The sequence below is a fragment of the Grammomys surdaster genome, unplaced genomic scaffold, assembly GCF_004785775.1.
Source record: "Grammomys surdaster isolate TR1022 unplaced genomic scaffold, NIH_TR_1.0 172, whole genome shotgun sequence".
Classification (NCBI taxonomy): domain Eukaryota; kingdom Metazoa; phylum Chordata; class Mammalia; order Rodentia; family Muridae; genus Grammomys; species Grammomys surdaster.
In genome coordinates this window covers 644,483-666,462 of record NW_021604620.1, presented here as the reverse complement: position 1 = coordinate 666,462, position 21,980 = coordinate 644,483, and the positions used below count along the sequence as shown (strand labels likewise).

Here is a 21,980-nt window from a genome sequence, read left to right as displayed (position 1 = left end):
GCAGGGTCAGACTCTGTGATCAACAGCGCTGCCTTTGTTCTCTGCAGCGTCAGACTCTGATCACTGTTAGGCTAGAGCACAGCAGGACTTTAGTTCACCTTCTTTCCTGCATCGTGAACCGTCCTATGGTAGGACTACCTGAGCTCCTCCCTTCCGGCAGAGATGTCTAGACAGAGGAGAAACTTTTCCTCTTAATGAGCTGGAGAAACTGTAGACTCAAAAAGTAGGAAGTGGAGAATTTTGCCTTCAACTTGTTATGCGAGGTGACTGAGTGAGATGTAGTGGGATGGGAGGCCCGTGTCCTGATCCGCTGGCAGATCACAGGCTTAACTACTTTGGATGAATGATGCCACTCCTTGGACTTGTGTGAGGAGGGAAAGGTTGTTCGCCTCAGAGGTATGCGTGAGGATTAAGTTAGCCGATGCTAGTGACGATGCCACACCTGGCACGTGGCTGCACAGAGCACATGCCTTTAATCCCAGCATTTGGGAAGCAGAAGCAGGTAGATCTCTTTGTTCAAGCCCACTCTGATCTACACAGTGGGCTCCAAGACAGCCAGGGCTACTCAGGAATCCTGTCTTGAAAAACAAACAAAACTTGTCTGAGTTGAGAGGAAAATGGGTAACAAACTATCATTTTATTTTTTTAATGATACACTTATTTTTATTTTATTCATCTTTTTCCTGCATATGTGTCGGGGGTGGGGGTGTTAACTTTACTGAAACTAGAGTTACAGACAGTTGTGAGCTGCCATATGGTTGCTGGGAATTGAACCTGGGTCCTCTGTAAGAACAGCCAGTGTTCTTACCCCTTGAGCCATCTCTCCAGCCTCCAAAATATCATTTTATATGGCTTTGATTAAAGGGAAATCTCTCCAGCCTCCAAAATATCATTTTATATGGCTTTGATTAAAGGGATATCTGTAAGACAAAGCTGGAAGGTATTCTCCCGGTGCTTAGAGATGTTTTTAAGTCATGTGTACTGCATTCTAGATGGAGCTCAGTAGGCTGATTCTCCACATGAACCTTCTCTGCCTTTCTAGTCTTCTTTCAGGCTGACAATAAATACCCTAAACATTTGACATGTCTCTGACAATAGTTTCCAGTCTTCTAGAGATGGATTTGTTTTTGTGTTTAGGGATGGATCTATTGTCATTGTTTTATAACCTGAAAAAAGCAAACCATCGTCTCTACAGAAGAATAAACATCACTGAAGTAAGTAGGCTGTAAACTCAAGAAAAATGCAGTGCTCTGCAAAAATAAAGTCTTTGACCAACTGACAATAGCTACTCATTTCTGTTTTTTTTTTTTTTTTTTTTTTTAGTCTAACAGATTAAAGCTTTATCTCCAACTAGTGATTGGAAATATTGTCTTATAACAACTGGCCTTGCCTCTTAGATGGCAAGTTTTGGACGGTGGAGCTTAGAGTTCTTGGATTCAGAGTTTACTCCCATGCAGTAGGCCCTGGCGCTCAAGTGTGAGCCACTCAACTTCTGAGTCTCCTCTTGACTGCTGCTTCACAAACCTTTTGTGAGAAGCAAGAAAAATGTGGGATTTGTTTTCATGTGCAAAGTATGAAACTCAAGGGGGCAGGTTACATGGCCCAGTGTGCAAAGGCGCTTGCCTGACGAACCTGAGTTTCATCCCAGAACCCACATAAAGGTGGAAGGAGAGAACTGACTCCAGAGAGTCGTTTTCTGACCTCCATACTTGTGCCGTGGCATGTGAGTGCCTGCACACTCTCTCACACACAGGCACAGGTACACATCTGCTACACACATAAAATAACAATAAATTTTTTACAGTATGGAATTTATCAGTTGTAGAAATTTATTTTAAATAATTTATTAAAATCCCATTCCATCAAGCCAGGTGTGTTGGCACAGCACTGGGGAGGCAGAAGCAGGTGCATCTCTTGACTTTGAGGCCAACCTGGTCTACAGAAGAAGGGTGTTCCAGGACCACCAGGGCAACACAAAGAAACACTGTCTCAAAAAATAAAAACAAACAAACAAAATTCCTTTCCATCACTCATAGATGGGTTACCAAGAATGCCAGGTGTCTTATTTGTCTTATACCTGTCACCTCTTTATTTGGAATATGATTATTTGATTAGCCTTGGAAAAATGGAGCTGACCTCCCTGATAATCTGGTCTTTCCCACTCCACTGTTCTTTCTGTGTCTATTAGACTTCCGTCATGTTCAGAGTCTGAAAGCTCTAGTCAGTGCCCCAGACCCAGAAGCCATGAAGGAAAAGGTCTATTACATGTCACCAACCATTATAACCACAAAGTCACAGATACGTAATGAACTGAGGTTGGCTGCCACAGTGCATGCCTTCCTCCAAGCTCTCAGGAAGTGGATCTCTGTGAGTAGGAGGCTAGCCTGATCTACCTAGCCAGTTCCAGACCCTGTCTCAAAGAAATAAACCGGGAAAAACATGCAGCTCCAATTGTCAGAGTTGGGATGGAAGCCAAGAAAACTCACTCCAAAGACAGAAGCTTAAAAATGAAGGCTTTATTTTCTGAACACTTAAGGAGGCAGTCAACTCGGGATCTGAACCTTGTTCTTGAGTGGAAGCTGTGTTACTTATTTAGAGGAAAATGAGAGGGGCTTAGGTGAGCTTAGGGGCTTAGGGTCACCCAATCTTGTTTTGACATTAAGGGTTAAGTGAGGAGTAGCTGTTGGAGACTGGGCCTTTTCCAGGACACCTGGCTTTAAGGCCCTTAACTCATGCTCCTAGAGGTTTGGTCTGGAGCTCAAGGGAGCAAAGGAGCAGGACAGCTGCATGCAGTTGATGAGGGCTTGCCAGGCAATTGGTCATACACACACACACACACACACACACACACACACACACACACACACACATATATATTACAATTCAGAAACCTTTGTTAAAATAAGAGCAGGTTTTACCAGTTTATCAGGCAATTAAGAAAATATTTTATTTGGGGCTGGAGAGATGGCTCAGCGGTTAAGAGCACTGACTCCTCTTCCAGAGGTCCTGAGTTCAATTCCCAGCAACCATATGATGGCTCACAACCATCTGTAATGGGATCTGATGCCCTCTTCTGGTGTGTCTGAAGACAACTACAGTGCACTCATATAAAATAAATAAATCTTTAGAAAGAAAGAGAGAAAGAAAGAAAGAAAGAAAGAAAGAAAGAAAGAAAGAAAGAAAAAATATTAGGAGGAGCGGGGTAGGAGCAGATCCCTGAACCTGGAAATATGAACCCCATTTGACTCTGTTAACAAAATTGGGGAGCAAAGTGGGAGAATTGCTTTTGAGAAGGCTAGGCTCTGGTGGCTTGCTCCTTACAGTCGGCAAAGCACTGACGATCCTTTGATACCAGGAGCATCTGGGTTAACAAGACTCAGCTGTCACCCTCTTCCCTTCGAAAATACAGTGTCGAGAGGCCCTTGCAGAAGAAGCCAGGATGGTCACTTCCAGCCTGGGTGCCTGTCCCCCGACCTGAGGGTTTGAGATGCAGCTGCTCCTCCTGCTGCTACCATATGGTAAGCAGATGAGAGGAAGATTGCTGTGTGAAAGTCCCTAGGGCAAGGAGGGAAGAAGCTTGGTCTCTGGGGCCACTGGATTCTGAGGACCAGCAAATGACCAGTCATAAGAACCCAGTTACTGATGAGCATCTGTGGGTCATCATCTGGCAAGATGGTAGCAAGATTGATGTCAGTGGGGTTTTCAAACCAGACATCAGGATGGTTCAGAAGTAGGACCTGCTACTGTTTCACACATGCATTAAACAGCCTGGGTTCTAGTGTTCTTTTGAGAAGAGCCTCATCTGCGTGAGGTAAATAACTTCAGGGACAAAAATGGAGAAGAGACTGAGGAAAAGGAGGTCCAATGACTGCCAAACTTGGGATCCATCTTAAGGGGAGTCTCCAAGGCCTGAAATGATTACTGATGCTATGGTGTGCCTACAGACAGGAGCCTAGCATGGATGTTCTCCGAGAGGCCCAACAAGGAGCTGACTGAGACAGACCAGATACATACACCTAACCAATGGACAGAAACCAGAGAGCCCTGCAGTTGAATTAGGGAAAGGCTGGAGGAAGGCAACCCCATACAAAGACTAGCAGACTCAACTAACCTGAGACCTCTCAGACACTGAGCCACCAACTAGGCAGCATACACTAGCTGGTTCGAGGCTCCCAACACATATACAGCAGAGGACTGCCTGGTCTGGCCTCAGTGAGAGAAGATGCACCTAATCCTCGAGAGACTTGAGGCCCCAGAGAGTGGGGAGGTCTGGTGGGGGTGGGGTAAACATCCTTGTGGGGATTGGCAGGAGGAATGGGATGAGGAACTGTGGGAGGGCAGACAGGGAGCGGGTAACAACTGAATGGTAAAAAAAAATAAAAGTAATTTAAAGAAAAAGAAAATACAGTGTCTTCCTGAAATAGCTTTCCTGAGTGGGCTGTGTATGTTTTTCCTTTAACTGCAATTCAGGGTTACCTCTCATGGGTGCCGTCCGTGCTTGTGTGCTTATGGGTTCTGTTAGGTGTGTTCACACGTTGAACTCTTGTTTAGGTTTTTGCCACCCCTGATTGGTTATCAGCAAGCTTGTTAGGGTCTGACTGTATTAAATGGACGAGGAGGCTCGTAACTCAGTAATGTAACCGTTAAACCTTAAAACTTGTAAGATGTTTGCACCCTTTGGCCCATTCATTTTTCTTCTAGAAGTGTATCCTGGAGAAACGAACAAGAGATATAACTAAACATTTAACAATAACAGTTAGGGTCTGTTTTGTGTGTGTTTACTAATTTTACAGAATTTTTTTTTATTTTGTACCCAAACAATGCTGTTTCCGATGATCACATGATTTCTGGAGAGCCACAGCCCAGGATCTTATTCAAGGTTATCAAAATATTTCAGTTAACATAATGAACACTTCTCAGAGAAAACTGTAGGTCCAACCCAACTACACAACTTCATCCAGCCTCCCTTTGTTAACTGAGCACTGGGATCACGCTGTATACATGTCAGCATTAATCTTCGCTTAACTTCAAAAGAAAGTTAGTGACCTACGGGTAAGGAGCGCTCAACCCAAGGATCGGGCACCGTACAGAAACTTGAATGAGTTAAGGATGTGCAGCGCAGTGGCAGATCACACACCTGATGTATGCCCCCAGTACCACAAGACAAACCAAAACAAAAGCCTTGAAGTATTCAGACATCATAGTCTCACAGCTCCATACAAACTACTGTGGTCTCTGTCACAAGCTAAGAAACCAAGCTTAGATTTAGATATGAGATAACCTCCTCTGGCTACAGCAGCATCCAGGAAGCCTCTTGGTCAGTGTTTACAGTAAGTAGGTAGAAGAACTTTTGAGTTTATAGAGCAAAACCATTCCATATATTTGGTCTCAGACATATCTGTCCTGCATCGCAGGGGACTTTTGTCAAAGGTGGTACTCTTATAGAACCTTACACCCTGGAAGAGTCTATTCCTGGAGCTGATTGGGCTCTAGAAGTCCTGGCTTTTGCTCCAGAGTAACTGTCATACTTTTTTTTTTTTTTTTTTTCGAGACAGGGTTTCTCTGTGTAGCCCTGGCTGTCCTGGAACTCACTCTGTAGACCAGGCTGGCCTCGAACTCAGAAATCTGCCTGTCTCTGCCTCCCAAGTGCTGGGATTAAAGGCATGCGCCACCACCGCCCGGCCATACTTTTTATCTATAGTCAACACTATACAGTCTTGAGTCACTTGAGAAGGGGGACCTCAACTGAAGAATTAATTACCTTAATCAGATTGGCTTATGGAGAGATTGTGTGTTGATTGATAATTATGCGTCAGAGCTCCAAACCGATCCCTAGGGAGGTGTATCTGGGCCAGAGAGTAAGCAAGCATGCAAGCAGCATTCGTCTATGGTTCCTGTATGAGTTCTGGTCCTGACTCCCCACAACGGACTGTGACTGGAAGTATAAGCCAAGGAAACCCCTTCTTTCCCTGAGCTGCTCTTGGGTGCCATGTTTAATCACAGCATCAGAAAGCAAACGACAATGCTAATTTTAATGTCTGCCTGAGGTCTTCCAGGCAGTGTTCTCCACACTCTAGCAACCTTATAGTTTCATTGTCTATAGCAATTTGCACCATGTAGTTTTACACTTATGAAACTGTGTTCTTCAGCATCTCAGCAGTAGTGGTAGCTCAAATACCTATAAAATTTAAACTTTGAAGCATATTACCAAGGTACCTTCTCCCCCACCCCCCAAATGGAGACTCTCCATGAGCACAAAGACTATAGATTCAACAGAAACCTTTTTGACCATGAGAGACTCCATAACGGGGAGAAACCATATAAAGATGGAGAGTGTGGGAAAGACTTCATTATGACCAAAAGTTTCACGGTCCATCAGAAGCTCCATACCCAGGAGAAAGCATCCAAGTGTGAGGACTGTGGGAAGGTGTTCACTTATCTCTCAAGGCTGCTTGTACTGTAGGATCCACACTGGAGAAAAACTCTTTGAATGTAGTGAGTGTAGGAGAGCTTTCAGTTCAAATAGGAACCTCATTGAGCATAAAATAATCCACAGTGGTAAGAATCCCTATGAATGTGAGTTGGTTTTTTAAAATTATTTATTTAATGTATATGAGTACACTGTAGCTGTCTTCAGACACATCAGAAGAGGGCATCAGAGCCCATTACACATGGTTGTGAGCCACCATTGGTTGCTGGGAATTGAACTCAGGACCTCTGGAAGAGCAGTCAGTGCTCTTAACCACTGAGCCATCTCTCCAGCCTCCCTATGAATGTAACCAATGTGGAACATGCTTCATTCTGGGAGGAAAAGCCTCATTGGGCATCAGAGGGTTCACACAAGGCGAAATCCTTTAAGTGCAATGACTGTGGGGAAGTCTTCACTTACCACTCAAACCTGATAGCCCATCAGAGAATCCACGACAGTGAGAAGCCCTATGAGTGTAATGAGTGTGGAAAGGTTCTACCCACAAGAGAAACCTTATGGAACACCAAAGAACTCACAGTGGGGAAAAATCTTATGAATGTCCTATATGCAGAAAAATCCTTACCTCTAGTAGAAATCTTATGTTAAAGAATTCACACTGGAGGAAAACAACTTATAAATGTGGAGAGGGTGGAAAAGATTTTAGTTAGAATAAAAACTTGATGGTACATCAGTGAATAAACACTAGGGGAAAACCCTGAGTGTGAGAAATATAGGAAAGCTTTTGCCTCTAAGAGAAATTTAATTGGCCACCAGAGAATCCACACAGGATAGAAATCTTATGAGTGTAATGATTGTAATAAAGTTTTAGGCAAAAAATAAAACCTCACTGTACACCAGAAAGTTCACACAGATGAAAAATCACTGAGTGTGTGAGGTCCACAAAGGAAATTTTACAGACTTTAAGACTTCACCAATAACAAAAGTTCATGCTGTGGAAGAATTACTTTGGTTGCAAATATGAGTCCAGTGAGTCTCAGAGATTCAGAAAATCTAGGTAGGGCTAAGCATGTGCATTAATATAAGAATGCTTGCCAGCATACATAAGATCCTGGATGTGATGGTTTGTATATGCTTGGCACTATTAGAAGTTGTGGCCTTGTTGGAGTTGGTGTGTCACCGTGGGTGTGGGCTTTAAGACCCTCATCCTAGCTGCCTGGAAGTTGGTATTCTAGCAGCCTTCAGATGAAGATGTAGAACTCTCAGCTCCTCCTAAACCATGCCTGCCTGGATGCTGCCATGTTCCTGCCTTGATGATAATGGACTGAACCTCTGAACCTGTAAGCCAGCCCCAATTAAATATTGTCTTTATAAGAGTTGCCTTGGTTATGATGTCTGATCACAGCAGTACAACCCTAAGACACTGGGTTTGAACCCAGAACAGTAAAAAAAGAAAAATACAGTCATATGTGAAATGACACACAATCATGGTTAAATAACTGTTGAACTATGATCCCTAGGTCTTAATGGGGTCAACTCATGACCTCTCTTACAGAGAAGTTGAAGAAACTTCACCTAGATTTTCAAAGTCTAGAAAAAAAAATCTCAATTCTAAGTAAAAGATAGTCTGTACCAAATCATTTATTGTGACTCTGGAAAGAGGCTTTGGAGCACTTTAAAACCGAAGAAACTGAAAAATAAAAAAATAAAAATAAAACCTCACTGTACACCAGAAAGTTCACACAGATGAAAATCACTGAGTGTGTGAGGTCCACAAGGGAATTTTTGGACTCATAAAAAAATAATGGTGACATTGTAAATGATAGAAAAATAAGTGTTTAGCTTAAAAACTGGGCATTATTTCTAAACATGCACATCATACATTTTTTTAAGATGGCATAGGTGCTACAGAAAACCTATATAGAAGTGTAATCCAGAGTTATGAGACAGAGAAGTGAGTGGAAAGAGTCTGCTGCCTGAGAACAACCTGGGAAGAGCACTAGATTTAGAATCGGAAGACAGGGGTTTGGAGTCTGGATTTTCCCAGTACAATGTGATGTCATTGATGGCCTCAAACTTGTGGTGACCCAGCCACAGCCTCTAGAAAGCTGGGATCACAGATGTGAGCCACTAGTCCTTGGCTTGATGCTGTGTAATCATTTAAGATATACCCACTGAGGGACCTGAGGGAAGAAGGGTGCTGTCTTCTTCTAGGTTTATCATTTCAAACACACAAAACTAAATAGCTGTAACTGGAGTGTTATGGAAGTCATTCAGGGGCAGAGAGCAATTTTGAAATGTTTGTGAGTTTTGTTATTGTTAGATTTAATTTTCGTTTTGGGGGCCCGTTCTCTCTATGTAGCCCTGACTGAGCTGGCACTCACTATGTAGATCCGGCCAACCTCCAGTGCAGAGATCCACTTGATTCTGCCTCTTGAGTGCTGGTGTGCAACACCACTCCTAACGGTTCTGAAATCTTTTAAGACAGTTGAATACATCTGAATATGAATGGTTGCTAATTTTTCTTATTGGCAATAATGGTAGTGTACTTGGAATAAAGCGTTTTAATGTTTATGATTTCCAAAATTGACCTCAATTATATGAGAATTAAGGCAAATATTGTCGAGATGAAGGATAGGGGCATCCTCTGTACCATTCCGTCAACCTTTCTGTACCATTCAATATTTTGAAGATAAAAACGCTGAGGGAATTTTCTACAATGGTCAGCTCTGGTAGGTGCTCGGCTTGGGACACTGCTACTGGCTCCTGGCTAATAATACCCTGCACGCCCTCGGCACCGAGGCGGACGACCCTCGTATTCCTAGAGAGGCCGGCCTGCCTGGGGAGCCGGAAGCCCGGCGCGAGGCACTTCCTGTCCGGTCATTGTTCTCACCCCGGTTGCTGCCGAGACACTCAGAAGTCTTAGTCCACGAAGCTGGCGCCGGCCTGGCTGGGCCTCTGTGGCGAGCCGGTCGCGGCGGACGGCGAGAGGCGCGGGACTGCCCTCCACCGACCATCGCTGACCATCGCGGGGCCGGGAGGTAGCTCGGGGCGGCGGGCCTGCTTGCGGGGATGGAGGAGGGCGGCCTGTGCAGATGGCTCCGGCCTGCTGGGGCGAGGGGCCCGCGGGAGTCTGGCCAGAAGACCCAAGCACATGGTGGAACGAGTCTCAGAGGATCTCCTGCCAGGGAGACGTAACCCCGTCACAGTAGAATAACCCGCCAGAGTTACTCTTTGAGGCCGTGGTGGAAAGCGTGGCATAACTTAAGAATTTCAGTATGTACAGCAAAGTTGATGTTGGAAAATGAGTATGATTACCCCTGAAGCAGCAGCAGAATAAAGCGATTTAGTAAACATCAGCACCAGTTTCTAGTAAAAGAACCAAAGAGGGATAGAAGCAGAAACTTCAAACTCCTTATATACAGCTAAAATAGATTACTTGGCTTTATTTAAAGTAAAACAAAACCCCTGTCTGCTTGCCAGAGATAAAGAGGTCCTGTTAATTAGCAGTTGTGTGTGCCTGACTTTAGGTGCTGTTTTAGAAAGCAGTTTGACAATAAATATAAACCCTTAAGCTAGTGACCTCCCTGTTTCTTCTGAAGGAGTAATGCAGTAGGTCAAAGGAATTCTTTGTACAGCAAACTATTACCAAAATAATCAGCGAAGCCCACGTTTACTAAAGAAAAGATTGTGAACAGGATATGGTTAAGTAAATTTAGAATGCTCTGTCAAAATGAGGTAGGGATATGTGTATGTGTGTGATGTGTGTGCGTGCGTGTGCACACACATCACACACACACATGTTCTGTATCTTCTGTATATTGAAAGGCTATTAAGACTTATGAAACACTGAGTCAAGAGCTGGTTGTGGCTGAGGGTATACCTCAGTGGTAGAGCATTTGTCTAGTATACATTAGGCTTTTGTATGGATTCCCAGAATGGCAGAAACAACAAGCAAAACCACCAGTAAAGAGTGGTGAACTCTGTGCAAGTGCAGTCTGAAGATGCACACACAGGACTAGGAAGTCACTCAATCTGTGTATGTATATGTTTATTCGAGTGTATGTACAGGTCATTTTTATGTGTTCATTCAACCTCTTCAGTGAGACTGACAATTATAGATCATTGTGTAACAATTAAAAATAAGGATAAACAAGGTCGACGTGAATAATTTTGCTTTACCGCCAGTATTTGGTCTTAATCAAACATTTGGAAGATGTAGAAACTATAAAAATCAAACCGACAAAAAGAACCTGAAAAATACTTGTAATTATATTCTGAGATAATCATTCTTTTCTCCTTGGTAATGAATCTTTGTAATATCCCTTTTTTTAAAAAAAAATCAGTCTAGCTGGGCAGTGGTAGCACACCTCAGCACTTGGGAGGCAGAGGCAGACAGATCTCTGAGTTCAAGGCCAGCCTGGTCTATAGAGTGAGTTCCAGGAAAGCCAAGGCTACACAAAGAACCTGTCTCGAGGAAACAAGAAAACAAAACAAAATCAGTCTAATTCTGAAAATATGTGTCCCCATAGTAAAAACAAACTATAAGTAAAATAATAATTATCACTGGATTGGAATGTTTCCTTAATCTTTTTCTATATAAAACTTTTTACAGTTAAAATGTTAGTTTTTTCTCATTTATTTCTTTTCTTTTCATTTTTTTTTCTTTCAGAGTCTCAATGTCCAGCCCTGGTTGGCCTATGTAGGCTTCCCAGGTGCCAGGTGCTGGGATTAAAGGTGTATACTACCGCTGGTAACATCAACCGGTGGCTGAGTGCTCCCTGTGCTGTATTTGCTGTTAACCCTATTTTCTGGTTATGCAGTGACTGTCTCATCTTGGCTCTGGTGACTTGAAGGTTAGATGGAGCTTGACCGGTGTTGGATGTCCCTCAGCTTTCCAGGATCCTGCACTGAACGGAGAAGATGACTGCAGAATTGAAAGAGACCATAGGCAGAGCCTCTTGGGGCCCAGTGAAGGTGAAAAAGGAAGAAGATGAGGAAAGTGTCGTAGGTCAGGCATCCAGCCGACAAGTGTACTCTGAGGCTGTCAAGGACGCGGCCCCAGGGGAGGGTCCTTATGTAAGCATCGGTGTATCAGAAGAGGAGGAGGAGGTAAATGATGGTCTCGGGGAGAAGAAGAGAAATGCAGACCTCAGATAGTTTTGCAGGCACTCTACTGCCAAATCCAGACTCCTTTTTCCTGATGAGGGCTCTGACCTTTATTCCTTTGGAAAAGAGTGAGAGTTTTCCTTCTGAATGACGTGCTGGTGTGTTCTGTAAGTCTCCAGCTTCCAACCAATGCTACATAGAACTCGAGCGTTACAGTATCCCGTTGCCCACATGATACTGTATTCTAATCAGATCAGATTCTGGGAATAAGACCTGGGTTTCTGTGATTTTATAAATACATCAAGTGACTCCATCCAGTTCTTTATCGTGGTTAATGTCTGCCACCTGAGGTGTTGTTAAGTATCATTTGAGTTTAGGAGGTCTGGGATGTTGCTACAGACATTGCTCATTTATAACCAAACAGCTCGGCTCAACCTGGCTTGAATTCCTGCCTTCACCACCACGTGCTTGGATTGAGAGCATCCATTGACACACTTTGACTTGCCTTTCATGGTTTCAAGCACACCCCAGGTTCGTTCAGAGGTCTTCCCAGGGCTCTTTATGAGACTATATGATCAGAACCTTGGTTGATTTGATCTTTAGGGAGCAGGAAATCCTGCTGGAAAATGTGTCCCAGTGCTGCCCTCAAACTCTCTTAACCAAGGGTGACCTCAAAGCTCTCATCCACCTGCAGCCACTCCCCATGTGCTGGCCTTACAGATCTGTGCCAGCACACCTAACCTCTGTAGTGTGAGGTGAGCACTGTGATCTGAGCTTCTGAAAGCCACACTCCCTGCTGGCCCAAGCTAGGACTCCCCAGCAGAAGAAGGTGTGTGCCGTAGAGCTAAAGTGTCAGCCTTGCTTGTCTACCCAGGTCTTCTGGGGAGTTGGGGAAGGCTCCTACCCAGTATCTGTGATCTCCAGGAATGTGTTTTCATCCTCAAAGCTGTAATCACAGAGCTCCAGTCTTCAGTCCCTTTGTAAACAAACTATACTTGTTTCTAGGGTCAGAAGATGTTCTGGGACATGGCGGTGGTACTAAAAGCAACACAGGAGGCTGCTGCTGCTTCACCCCTTGGGAGCTACCCATTGACAGGGACTTTGACCAAGAGTGAAATCCTGGAGCCTCATGGGAACCCAACCCCACTAGGTAAAGTTCAGCTCCCTGATCTCAGTTGCACTAAAAAGTGTGGGTGGGTGTCTGGTTTCTTTTTGAGTCATGTAGCGTGAAGGTGTTGACCCTGTCAACCTTTCAGAGCTGCATGTGCAGTTGCCACAGTAAGTGGCTTATTTCGTACAGTCTAAAGAGCACAGAGGTAAATTCTAAACTCACCTTTTCATCATGCTTCGATTTCAGCACTTTTCACGTCTACACATGTATAAACCCATGTCTTCATGTGTTTCGTGGCTGTTTATAACTTACAAACAAAGGCTAGTGCTCTGTGTATTTGTTTTCATTTTCCTTTCTGAGATGGTCTCATGGCCCAGACTAGCTCAAAATTCACTAAATAGCCAAAACTGACCTTGAATGTTAGACCAGTTTTTGGTCTTTACCTCCCAAGTGCTACCATGTGTGCTGGGGATTAAACCTAAGGCTTCATACATGCTAGGCAAACAATTTACCAGGCAAGTTACATCCTCAGTCTTAAATGTCTTAAATATTTTGAGAGATGGCTTGGCTGGTAAGAGCACTGGGTGTTCTTTCAGAGGACCTGGGTTTAAATCTAAGCACCCACATGGCAGTTCACACCTGTCTATAAGTCCAGTTCCAGCTGGGCAGTGGTGGTGCACGCCTTTAATCTCCTCAGCACTTGGGAGGCAGAAGGCGGATTTCTGAGTTCAAGGCCAGCCTGATCTACAGAGTGAGTTTTAGGACAGCCAGAGCTACACAGAGAAACCCTGTCTCTAAAAAAAAAAAGTCCAGTTCCAGTTCCAGTGGATCTGACTCCCTCAGACATACATGTAGACAAAACGCAAATGCATATAAAACAAAAAGAAATAAGTAATTTTTAAAAACTAGTAACTTTAGGGCTAGTGAGACAGCTAAACACGTAAAGACTCCTGATGACCTAAGTTTGATCCTGAGACCCTTGTAGTGGAAGAAAAGCAATACGTTGACTCCTGAAAGTCAATCTCTGACAGCCACACATGTGCTTTGACAAGCTACCTCCATCTTCCAATAAGTACAATTTTAAAACTCTTAAAAGATACCTTTAGAGCCAGGCAGTGGTGGTGCACGCCTTTAATCCTAGTACTTGGGAGGTGGCGGATTTCTGAGTTCTAGGACAGCCAGAGCTATACAGGGAAACCCTGTCGGGGGGGGGGGGGCGCGCAAGATACTTTTAGTTTGGTATCATGACCTTTAATCCCAGCACTCTGGAGACAGTGGCAGTTGGATCTCTCTGAGTTTGAAGCCAACCTGGTGTACATAGCTGGTCCTTACATAGTAAGACCTAAAATACCTTCATAATAAAACAAAAAATACCTTCAACATGGAAAAAGTTATTACAAACCATTAGTATGAAAATGATTGAAAAAGTTAATTCAGGCACTGCTCATGGTGGCTCACTCCTTTAATCCCAGCACTCAGGAGGCAGAGTCAGGTTAGATCCCAGGGTTCTAGGCCAGCCTGGTCTTCAAAGTGAGCAGTGAGGGCTACACAGAGAAACCCTGTCTTAAAAAAATTAAAAAATACTTGAGGGCTCTCAGATAGTTTGGTGGTAATGGCAGTGTTCCCAAGCTTTTTGACCTGAGGTCAATCCCATGGGACCACCTGGTAGAGAAAATCAGCTCCTGCAAGTTGTCCCCTGACTTCCACATGCACATTGTGGCATGTACACACATACACAAAACACAAATGTTGGGGTGTGGTGTGACCAGTTTATTCAAACATGCAGAGATTAAAAGACAACACAGACTAAAAACAGTAAGATGGCCTCACTTAATGAAATCAGTCTTCATTAATGTTATTTTTGTCATCATCTTGGTTTGTTGTTTTGTTTTGAGACAGGGTTTCTCTACATAGCCCTGGCTGTCCTGGAACTCATTATGTAGAAGACCAGGCTAGCCTTGAACTACAGATATCAACCAGCCAAATGCCTTCCAAATGCTGGAATTAAAGGTTTATACCACAACACATGGCCCATGAAATCAGTCTTGATTGGCTGTGGCAGAATTCTGCCTGTGAATAAGGGTTGAGAATGTGTTTACATGAGTCAGAAATGTCTCAAGGGGGAAAAATTATACTTCATAACTAAAGAAGACACAAAGTAGCTTAGAGGGCCGACTTCATGTAAATTTCAAATCTTTGTTTTCTTATGCCAATGTCTCCTGTAGTCTAGACAACTTTGAAGCTTTGAAAGTCCTGCCTCTACCTCCCAGATGTTGAGATCACAGGTGTTTACAGTCATGCCCACCTGATATCTTTTATCATTAAGCTTTATTTATTTAGCGTCTGTATGTGTGTGCCCACAGCAAAGTGTACACACAGAGGTGAGGAGACACTTGTGGAGTTAGTTTTGCCCTTCCACTTTTAAATGGTACCAGAGTTGGGTAACAAGAGCTTGTACCGGCTAAGCCTTATATAGATTCCATGTTTTTTAAAATAGTGAAAGGTGTAAGTTTATAGTTGAAATTGCAGAACACATATTTAACATATTTGCTACCTTTTGCTCAGTCCTCTGCACCAGGAAAAAAAATAGTAAAAGGAAGGAAATCAGATACTGACATGAGAACTTGCTGATGCTCTGGCTATGGTTTGGTGATAGGATATTTGTATCACATTGTAAGAGCAGCCAGTGTTCTTAACTGCTGAGCCGCCCCCGAGCCTTGATGGGTTTTTGTTTTTTGGTTTGGTTTAGCTTGGCTTTTCAGACAAATTCTCTCTGTTTAACCCTCGCTGTCCTGGAACTTGCTGTAGACCAGGCTGTTCTCAGACTCAGAGCAATCCTCCTTTCTCAGCTACCCATGTGCTGGGATTAGGTGTGTGTGTGTGTGTGTGTGTGTATTTGCGTGTGTGACCATATCCAGATTTTATCCTTCTTTTGCTATCATTTTCACACACACAAAAGCCTCAGTTGGAAGGTCTTTTGTTTATGGATAGGGATTTTCTATAATTAACTGAGCAGTTAATGTTTATCCATACTAGCTGCTCAAGAAAAAAGGCAAAGGTTGGTATCCTTCATAATTTTGAGACCTGTTTTCAGGTAACCAGAGTATTGTCTACAGTTTTGTCCTGTTACTCTGGTTAAATGTCTGATATTGCTGATAGAAATAAGTAGGGCAGTTTCTCTCTTAGTTACAGGAACAACAGTTTTAGTTCAAAATATTTTGCATAGAAAATGATAGCAGGATTATGTGGAAGATGAGATTATTCACCTCAGGAAGAACAGGGTCAGGATCTCAAGTTTCCGGAACTTCCCCCTAGGGGTAACATCCAGCACTAGGCCTTATGTGACACTCAGACCAGAACCATGATAGATTCTGGTGAGGGCAGGTGTGTGGCAGAACGCAGACCCTTCTGTGGTTTTACCCTCTTTGATGAAGTCTTATTTTCCTGACCTTGGTAAGCCTGGTTTTTTTTAATATGCCAGAGGAAACTAACATTTATATTTTCTGTTTCTTGGTACAGGTACCAAAACCAAGAACCTAGAGTTATTGATTCCTAAAACAGAGATATGTGATGACTCAGAGAAGCCCCCCATGATTTTAGGACAAATCCAGAAAAGCGACCTTCAAGGACCTGAGTTAAGAGAATCTTGTGAAAAGGGAAATGTGTTAAAAAGGCAGAGAATAAGGCAGGAAAAAGGAGATTTGAGAAAAATAACAGTGAAAGACTGTCCATTATCTGAAAGCTTCCGAGATGAGGAAGAAGAGAAATCTAAGAAGTCTAGGGGGAAATACAGCCTTAGCTCTCCTCCTGATAAAAACCAGAAGATACACCCTGGGCAAAAGCCGTTTACATGTAGCGAGTGTGGGAAAGGCTTTAGTCAGAGTGCAAATCTTGTTGTGCATCAGAGGATCCACACTGGGGAGAAGCCCTTTGCGTGTCACGAGTGTGGGAAGGCCTTCATCCAGAGTGCAAACCTCGTTGTGCATCAGAGGATCCACACCGGACAGAAACCCTATGTCTGTGGAAAATGTGGGAAGGCCTTCACTCAGAGTTCAAATTTGACTGTCCATCAGAAAATCCACTCCTTAGAAAAAACCTTTAAGTGTGGTGAATGTGAGAAAGCCTTCAGTTACAGCTCGCAACTTGCTCGGCACCAGAAAGTCCATATAACTGAGAAATGCTATGAATGCAATGAATGTGGAAAAACATTCACTCGCAGCTCCAACCTCATCGTCCACCAGAGGATCCACACTGGGGAGAAGCCTTTCGCCTGCAGTGACTGTGGCAAAGCCTTTACCCAGAGTGCAAATCTTACTGTGCATCAGCGAAGCCACACTGGGGAGAAGCCATATGAGTGTAAAGACTGTGGGAAAGCCTTCAGTTGTTTTTCTCACCTTATTGTGCACCAGAGAATTCACACTGCAGAGAAACCTTACGACTGCAGCGAATGTGGAAAAGCCTTCAGTCAGCTGTCTTGCCTTATTGTCCACCAGAGAATTCATAGTGGAGATCTCCCTTATGTGTGTAATGAGTGTGGGAAGGCCTTCACTTGTAGCTCATACTTACTCATTCATCAAAGAATTCATAATGGGGAAAAACCGTATTCATGTAATGAGTGTGGGAAGGCCTTCAGACAGAGGTCCAGCCTCACTGTCCACCAGCGAACCCACACGGGAGAGAAGCCCTATGAGTGTGCAAAGTGTGGTGCGGCTTTTATTTCTAACTCACACCTCATGCGACATCACAGAACCCATCTTGTTGAATAGCAAGGAAGAGGACGATGCCCTGCTCACGGTCATAACCTACTGCTCCTAATAGCGGGCACCTCTGTTCTTTATTCTTCCTTTGCCAAAGTGAAGACTGTACCCTTTAAAGTTATTTTCTGGAAGGTAATTAAACATACATTTCAGAGGCTAATTTAAAGAAAATAAAACTTAAACACCTAGGACTTTGTTTTAACGGTATGTATCCTAAATAGTCATGTTTTCTAAACAGAATGAGGGTTTTTTCCTCCCATGCATATATGTATGGGTCTTAATCCTGCTAAGTTTCAAAGCTCGGATGAGGCCATGCATTGTGGGTGGTGTGGGAGCAAATGGATTGTGACTTTTATAGGAATCGGTCCTATAAATTTATTTATTTTCATATGCATGTATAAATTGAGCTTATTTGGAGAAAGTTTTTTGCTCCGTATTTACTTCTTTAAAATTATGAGTTAATTGACCTTTGATCTTGTCCAAATCACATGAACCAGTGAATTTCTATATTGATACATCTGTTCATTACCCAGCTGATAACAACTCTTCCCAATTCAGTTACAGCCCTCACGTCTGTAACTGGTTTCCTAACGTTTTTAGTAGAGGAGAAGGGGCTGCCCTTGTTAAAGCTGTCAAAGGTGTCAAAGATATTCCTGCTGCATTGAGTCATCCCCCTCTTCCTAGGCTGGCCCTGAAAAAGCTGGTTGAAAATGCCAAAGCCGCACTTCCAGAGTTGCTGGAATGTGAAAGAACTTTTTGCTAGGCCTGTTGATAAGCATTAAGAGTAAAGCCAGGTTGCTGCGGAAGTGACTTAGCTGGTAAGTGCTGTGTGCACAGCCTGAAGACCTTAGCGTTCAAGTAAAAGGTATGAGACTGGAGAGCTCAGCTGTTACGAGCACAGCGCTGCTGTGGAGGACCCAGGTTCAGCTCCCAGCACCCACATTTGGCTCACCCACTTTAACTCCAGTTTCAGCAGATTTGCCATCCTCTTCTTGCTTCCTCATGCTCTGGGCACAGCCCTGGTACTCATCCACACATGCAGAATAAAACTAGAAAATCTTAAAACAAAAAGGTGGGCACAGTGATACACATCTGTAACCCTGACACAGAGGTAGGCGAGCGTGGAGAATGTGGTGGGAGAGATAGGTGGATCTCTGAAGATCATTCATCAACCTGACTAGTCTAATCAGCCGGTTCGGTGTGAGGCCGTCTCCAGAGAGGTAGAGAGCAATCAATGGAATCTCTTATTAAAGTTGACCTCTGGCCCTACACACACTCAAGTGTGCAAAGAGTAGAACCAGAAAGATCATCCCACTCTCAAATGAGGATTATAGTTGTAGGGTGAAACACTACTGTAAAGCATGAAGTCATACACAGATATTTTGGCAGCACACCATGTTACTCCCAAGTTAATTCCTTCTGGTTTGGGAAGAGGTATCCTCGGGCATTTGTCCCTTCCTTGGTGACTTGTCCATCCTACATCTATCATTCTCCACTAGCCCCTAGTTCCTCTCTTCCCTGTGATTGTAACTCCTTTGGGAAACTCAGAAGTTATGAAAGTTCTTTCTATTGCTATATTGTAGCAAGCTTTGCTCATTGGTAGGTCATACTAGCTGATTTTTTTCCCTCTTCCCTTTTCCCTCTTGCTCTGGCCCCGCTCGCTCCGGCCCCAAGGTTTTTATTATTATATGTAAGTACACTGTAGCTGTCTTCAGACACCCCATAAGAGGGCATCAGATCTTATTATGGATGGCTGTGAGCCACCATATAGTTGCTGGTATTTGAACTCCTGACCTCCGGAAAAGCAATCAGTGCTTTTAACCACTGAGCCATCTCACCAGCCCTGTCTGATTTTCTTAAGGCTACCATGTAGTGCTGGGAATTGAATTCTGGTCCCCTGAAAAAGCAGCTAGTGCTTATTAGCTCATGACATTTTTTTATAATGGAGACAAGTTTACAGTCTCTCAGGAGTCTGACCCAGGTACATGACCTTTAGATCTTGCTTCTTTAGATGCCTCCCTTGCCAAATGGTGCCATTTCATCTCTTACTAAGATGTTTGGCTAGCCCTTGTCTCAGCTCTGATTCAGTGAGTGGTCTAAGAATATTCCTATTGCTTGGGGAAAAAACAAACAACAACAACAAAAAACCTCCTAGTTCTCAAGACATAGACAATTGCTCTCATGAGGTAAACAATCTTCTACGTTCTGCTATTCCTAAAATCTAAAGATTAGAACAATCTAATTGGGCGGTGGTGGCACGCCTTTAATCCCAGCACTTGGGAGGCAGAGGCAGGCGGATTTCTGAGTTCGAGGCCAGCCTGGTCTACAGAGTGAGTTCCAGGACAGAGAAACCCTGTCTCAAAAAAAATACAAAACAAAACAAAAGTAAATAAATAAATAAAAAATTAAAAAGAATAATAACTTACTCTTTTGCTTTCAGCATTCCTTAAGTCAAGTGTCAGACTTCTGACTAAGAAACCCAAATTAGCTGGATGTACTGGCACACACCATTAATCCCAACACTGGTGGCACAGAGGCAGGTGAATTGAGGCCAACTTGGTCTACGTAGTGAGTTCCAAGATAGCCAGAGCTACATAGTAAGACCCTATCTTGAAAAACAAAATAAACAAGAAACCTGACTTAAAGTTTACTTATAAATCTGTGTCAAGCTCTATCCAAGTGCTATACAGCAGTTACATTTAATGCACAGTTTGATGTTTAGTGCAGTTAAAACTGACCTGGGTGTTAGTTTGCTAACCATACTTGGAAGTCTATGCTGTTATGGACAAATGGTCAGAGAACAGTATTTGGCCACTACCTGCAGGTCACCTCAGTCCCAGGGACTATGAACACTCTTAAAAGTCCCTACAGCTTTGGTAAGTTATCTGTCCTCTTTTTTCAGAGAAGCCATGAGAACCCAGTGCCAGAAGTTGGAGTCTAACCAGTGTACATACTGCAAAGGAGAAAGACAAAACAGGAGGAGATGCCCTTAGTACATCCAAATGATGCCATATGGTCAGCAAAGACCACAACTCACCCCAGCAGATGGCACAGCTGGTAAAATGCTAAAGGAAGCCAGTGTGTCTCCTATCTCCAGGAATCAGAGGGCTGTATTTGAAACTGGCCTTAATAACAACAAATGGTTAATTCTGACCCCTAACTAGTTAGAAAAGGATAGAAGGAAGAAAGAGATCCCTGAGCATAAACTTTTTTACTTTGTTTTCCTGACCAAGACCATTATCAACTTGTGACCAAGCCCCTCCTCTCCCCTAAAATCCATCACCCATTGAATGACCAAAAAATCACCTATCCCAGTTCTTGGAAGTGAGGAGTTGTCCTTCTCTTAGAAGTGTCTTCTGCTTTCTGGGTACAATGGCATCTTGGGGGCCCTAAGAAAATTGTGATAATGGCGAAGTCCTGGGAGAGCTAGCTGTATCATTTGTTGTCCAGTCTGTGTGATGAAAAAGTGCAGGGCTTAAAGATAGAAAAGCACTATATAATCTGTCTCTGGAAATCTTTCTTACCTCTTTGTGTTTATTAATCATAACTTTCAAAGTACTATTACATCTTTCCATACCTGTTTGTCCTGTAGGATTGTGTGGCATACCTGTAACATGCTTCATGTTGTGACATGTAAAAAACTGCTTTGTTGTTTTTTTAAAACAAAATCACAAATGTTTGACTTACAAAATGAAGACTTAGGAGCCAGATGCTGTGGTGAAAGCCTGTTAGCTCAGAGAGGCCAAGAAAGCACCCAACTAAGCTTCCTCATCAACCCGTGTCCCAGAAGGAAAAACAAAACAAAACAAACAACAACAAAACCCTTCTCCACATGTCTTAAAATGCCTTTCAAACTAAATGTTTCTCGTTTCTACTTCCTGTGCATCTCTTTATCTGTCCTCCTGACTTCCTCTCACTCTCTATGGTATTTTCCTATGTTCGCACCTTGTCAACTGGTTGCTTGCTCTGTCTCTTGGCCTATGGTTGATTTTATTTTATCTTGTTTATAATAAACAGAAAGCTCTTGGATTAAAGATGTGTGCTAGGACTGAGACACACCACAACTAGAGACAGGTTTTTCCAGTTTACAATCTCGGACTTCACATTGTGATCAAATATCCTGCAACACTAATCCCCACAGAATATCCTCTGACTCTCCCACTGTCTACTGGTTGAAGTCAGAGCTTAGTCTGCTGCGTGAGTCTTTATAAGATCAGATAGCAGATCCCTTTTTAGGTCTTGTGAGAGAGGATCTGTAGGACCCTGGTAGACTTTTTGTAATCTTAAAAACTGCAATGAGACACAGCTCTTGGTTGACAGGTGTTTAGGACCAATACGACCATGTGCTGTGGCAGGCTCATCATGGTCTTCAGTCAGTAAAGCACTTGACTTTGATAAATTACCTTTGTCTCATCTTTCCCTCACAATACTGTTGCCGCGTCTGCTTCTCACTTTATGGTTAAGCAGATATTTTTTTGATTAATATTTCAATCAGTATTATATACAAAAATATTTTGCATTAGTTTTGCAACTTTTTGTCAGTTGCAGTTGGATAGAGGCGCTTGTATTTGATCAC

The 21,980-nt window shown here is 43.2% G+C and overlaps 1 protein-coding gene across 4 annotated transcripts in view; it reads left to right on the top strand.

The window, feature by feature from the left end:
• The window catches only part of Znf35 (zinc finger protein 35), a 22,443-nt gene extending 4,832 nt beyond the window's left edge, over nucleotides 1-17,611 (top strand). Inside the window, exons 1-4 of one of the 4 annotated variants that reach the window (XM_028767308.1) lie at nucleotides 9,324-9,468; nucleotides 11,251-11,539; nucleotides 12,542-12,686; nucleotides 16,167-17,611. In XM_028767308.1, coding sequence (XP_028623141.1) covers nucleotides 11,351-11,539; nucleotides 12,542-12,686; nucleotides 16,167-17,413 — 1,581 coding nt within the window. In that variant the 5' untranslated portion in view covers nucleotides 9,324-9,468; nucleotides 11,251-11,350 and the 3' untranslated portion in view covers nucleotides 17,414-17,611. Of the gene's footprint in view, nucleotides 1-9,323; nucleotides 9,469-11,250; nucleotides 11,540-11,960; nucleotides 12,068-12,541; nucleotides 12,687-16,166 lie in introns of those variants that run through there. The other 3 variants (XM_028767310.1, XM_028767311.1, XM_028767309.1) reach the window with 3 other exon arrangements.
• The last annotated feature ends 4,369 nt before the right edge of the window (nucleotides 17,612-21,980 follow it).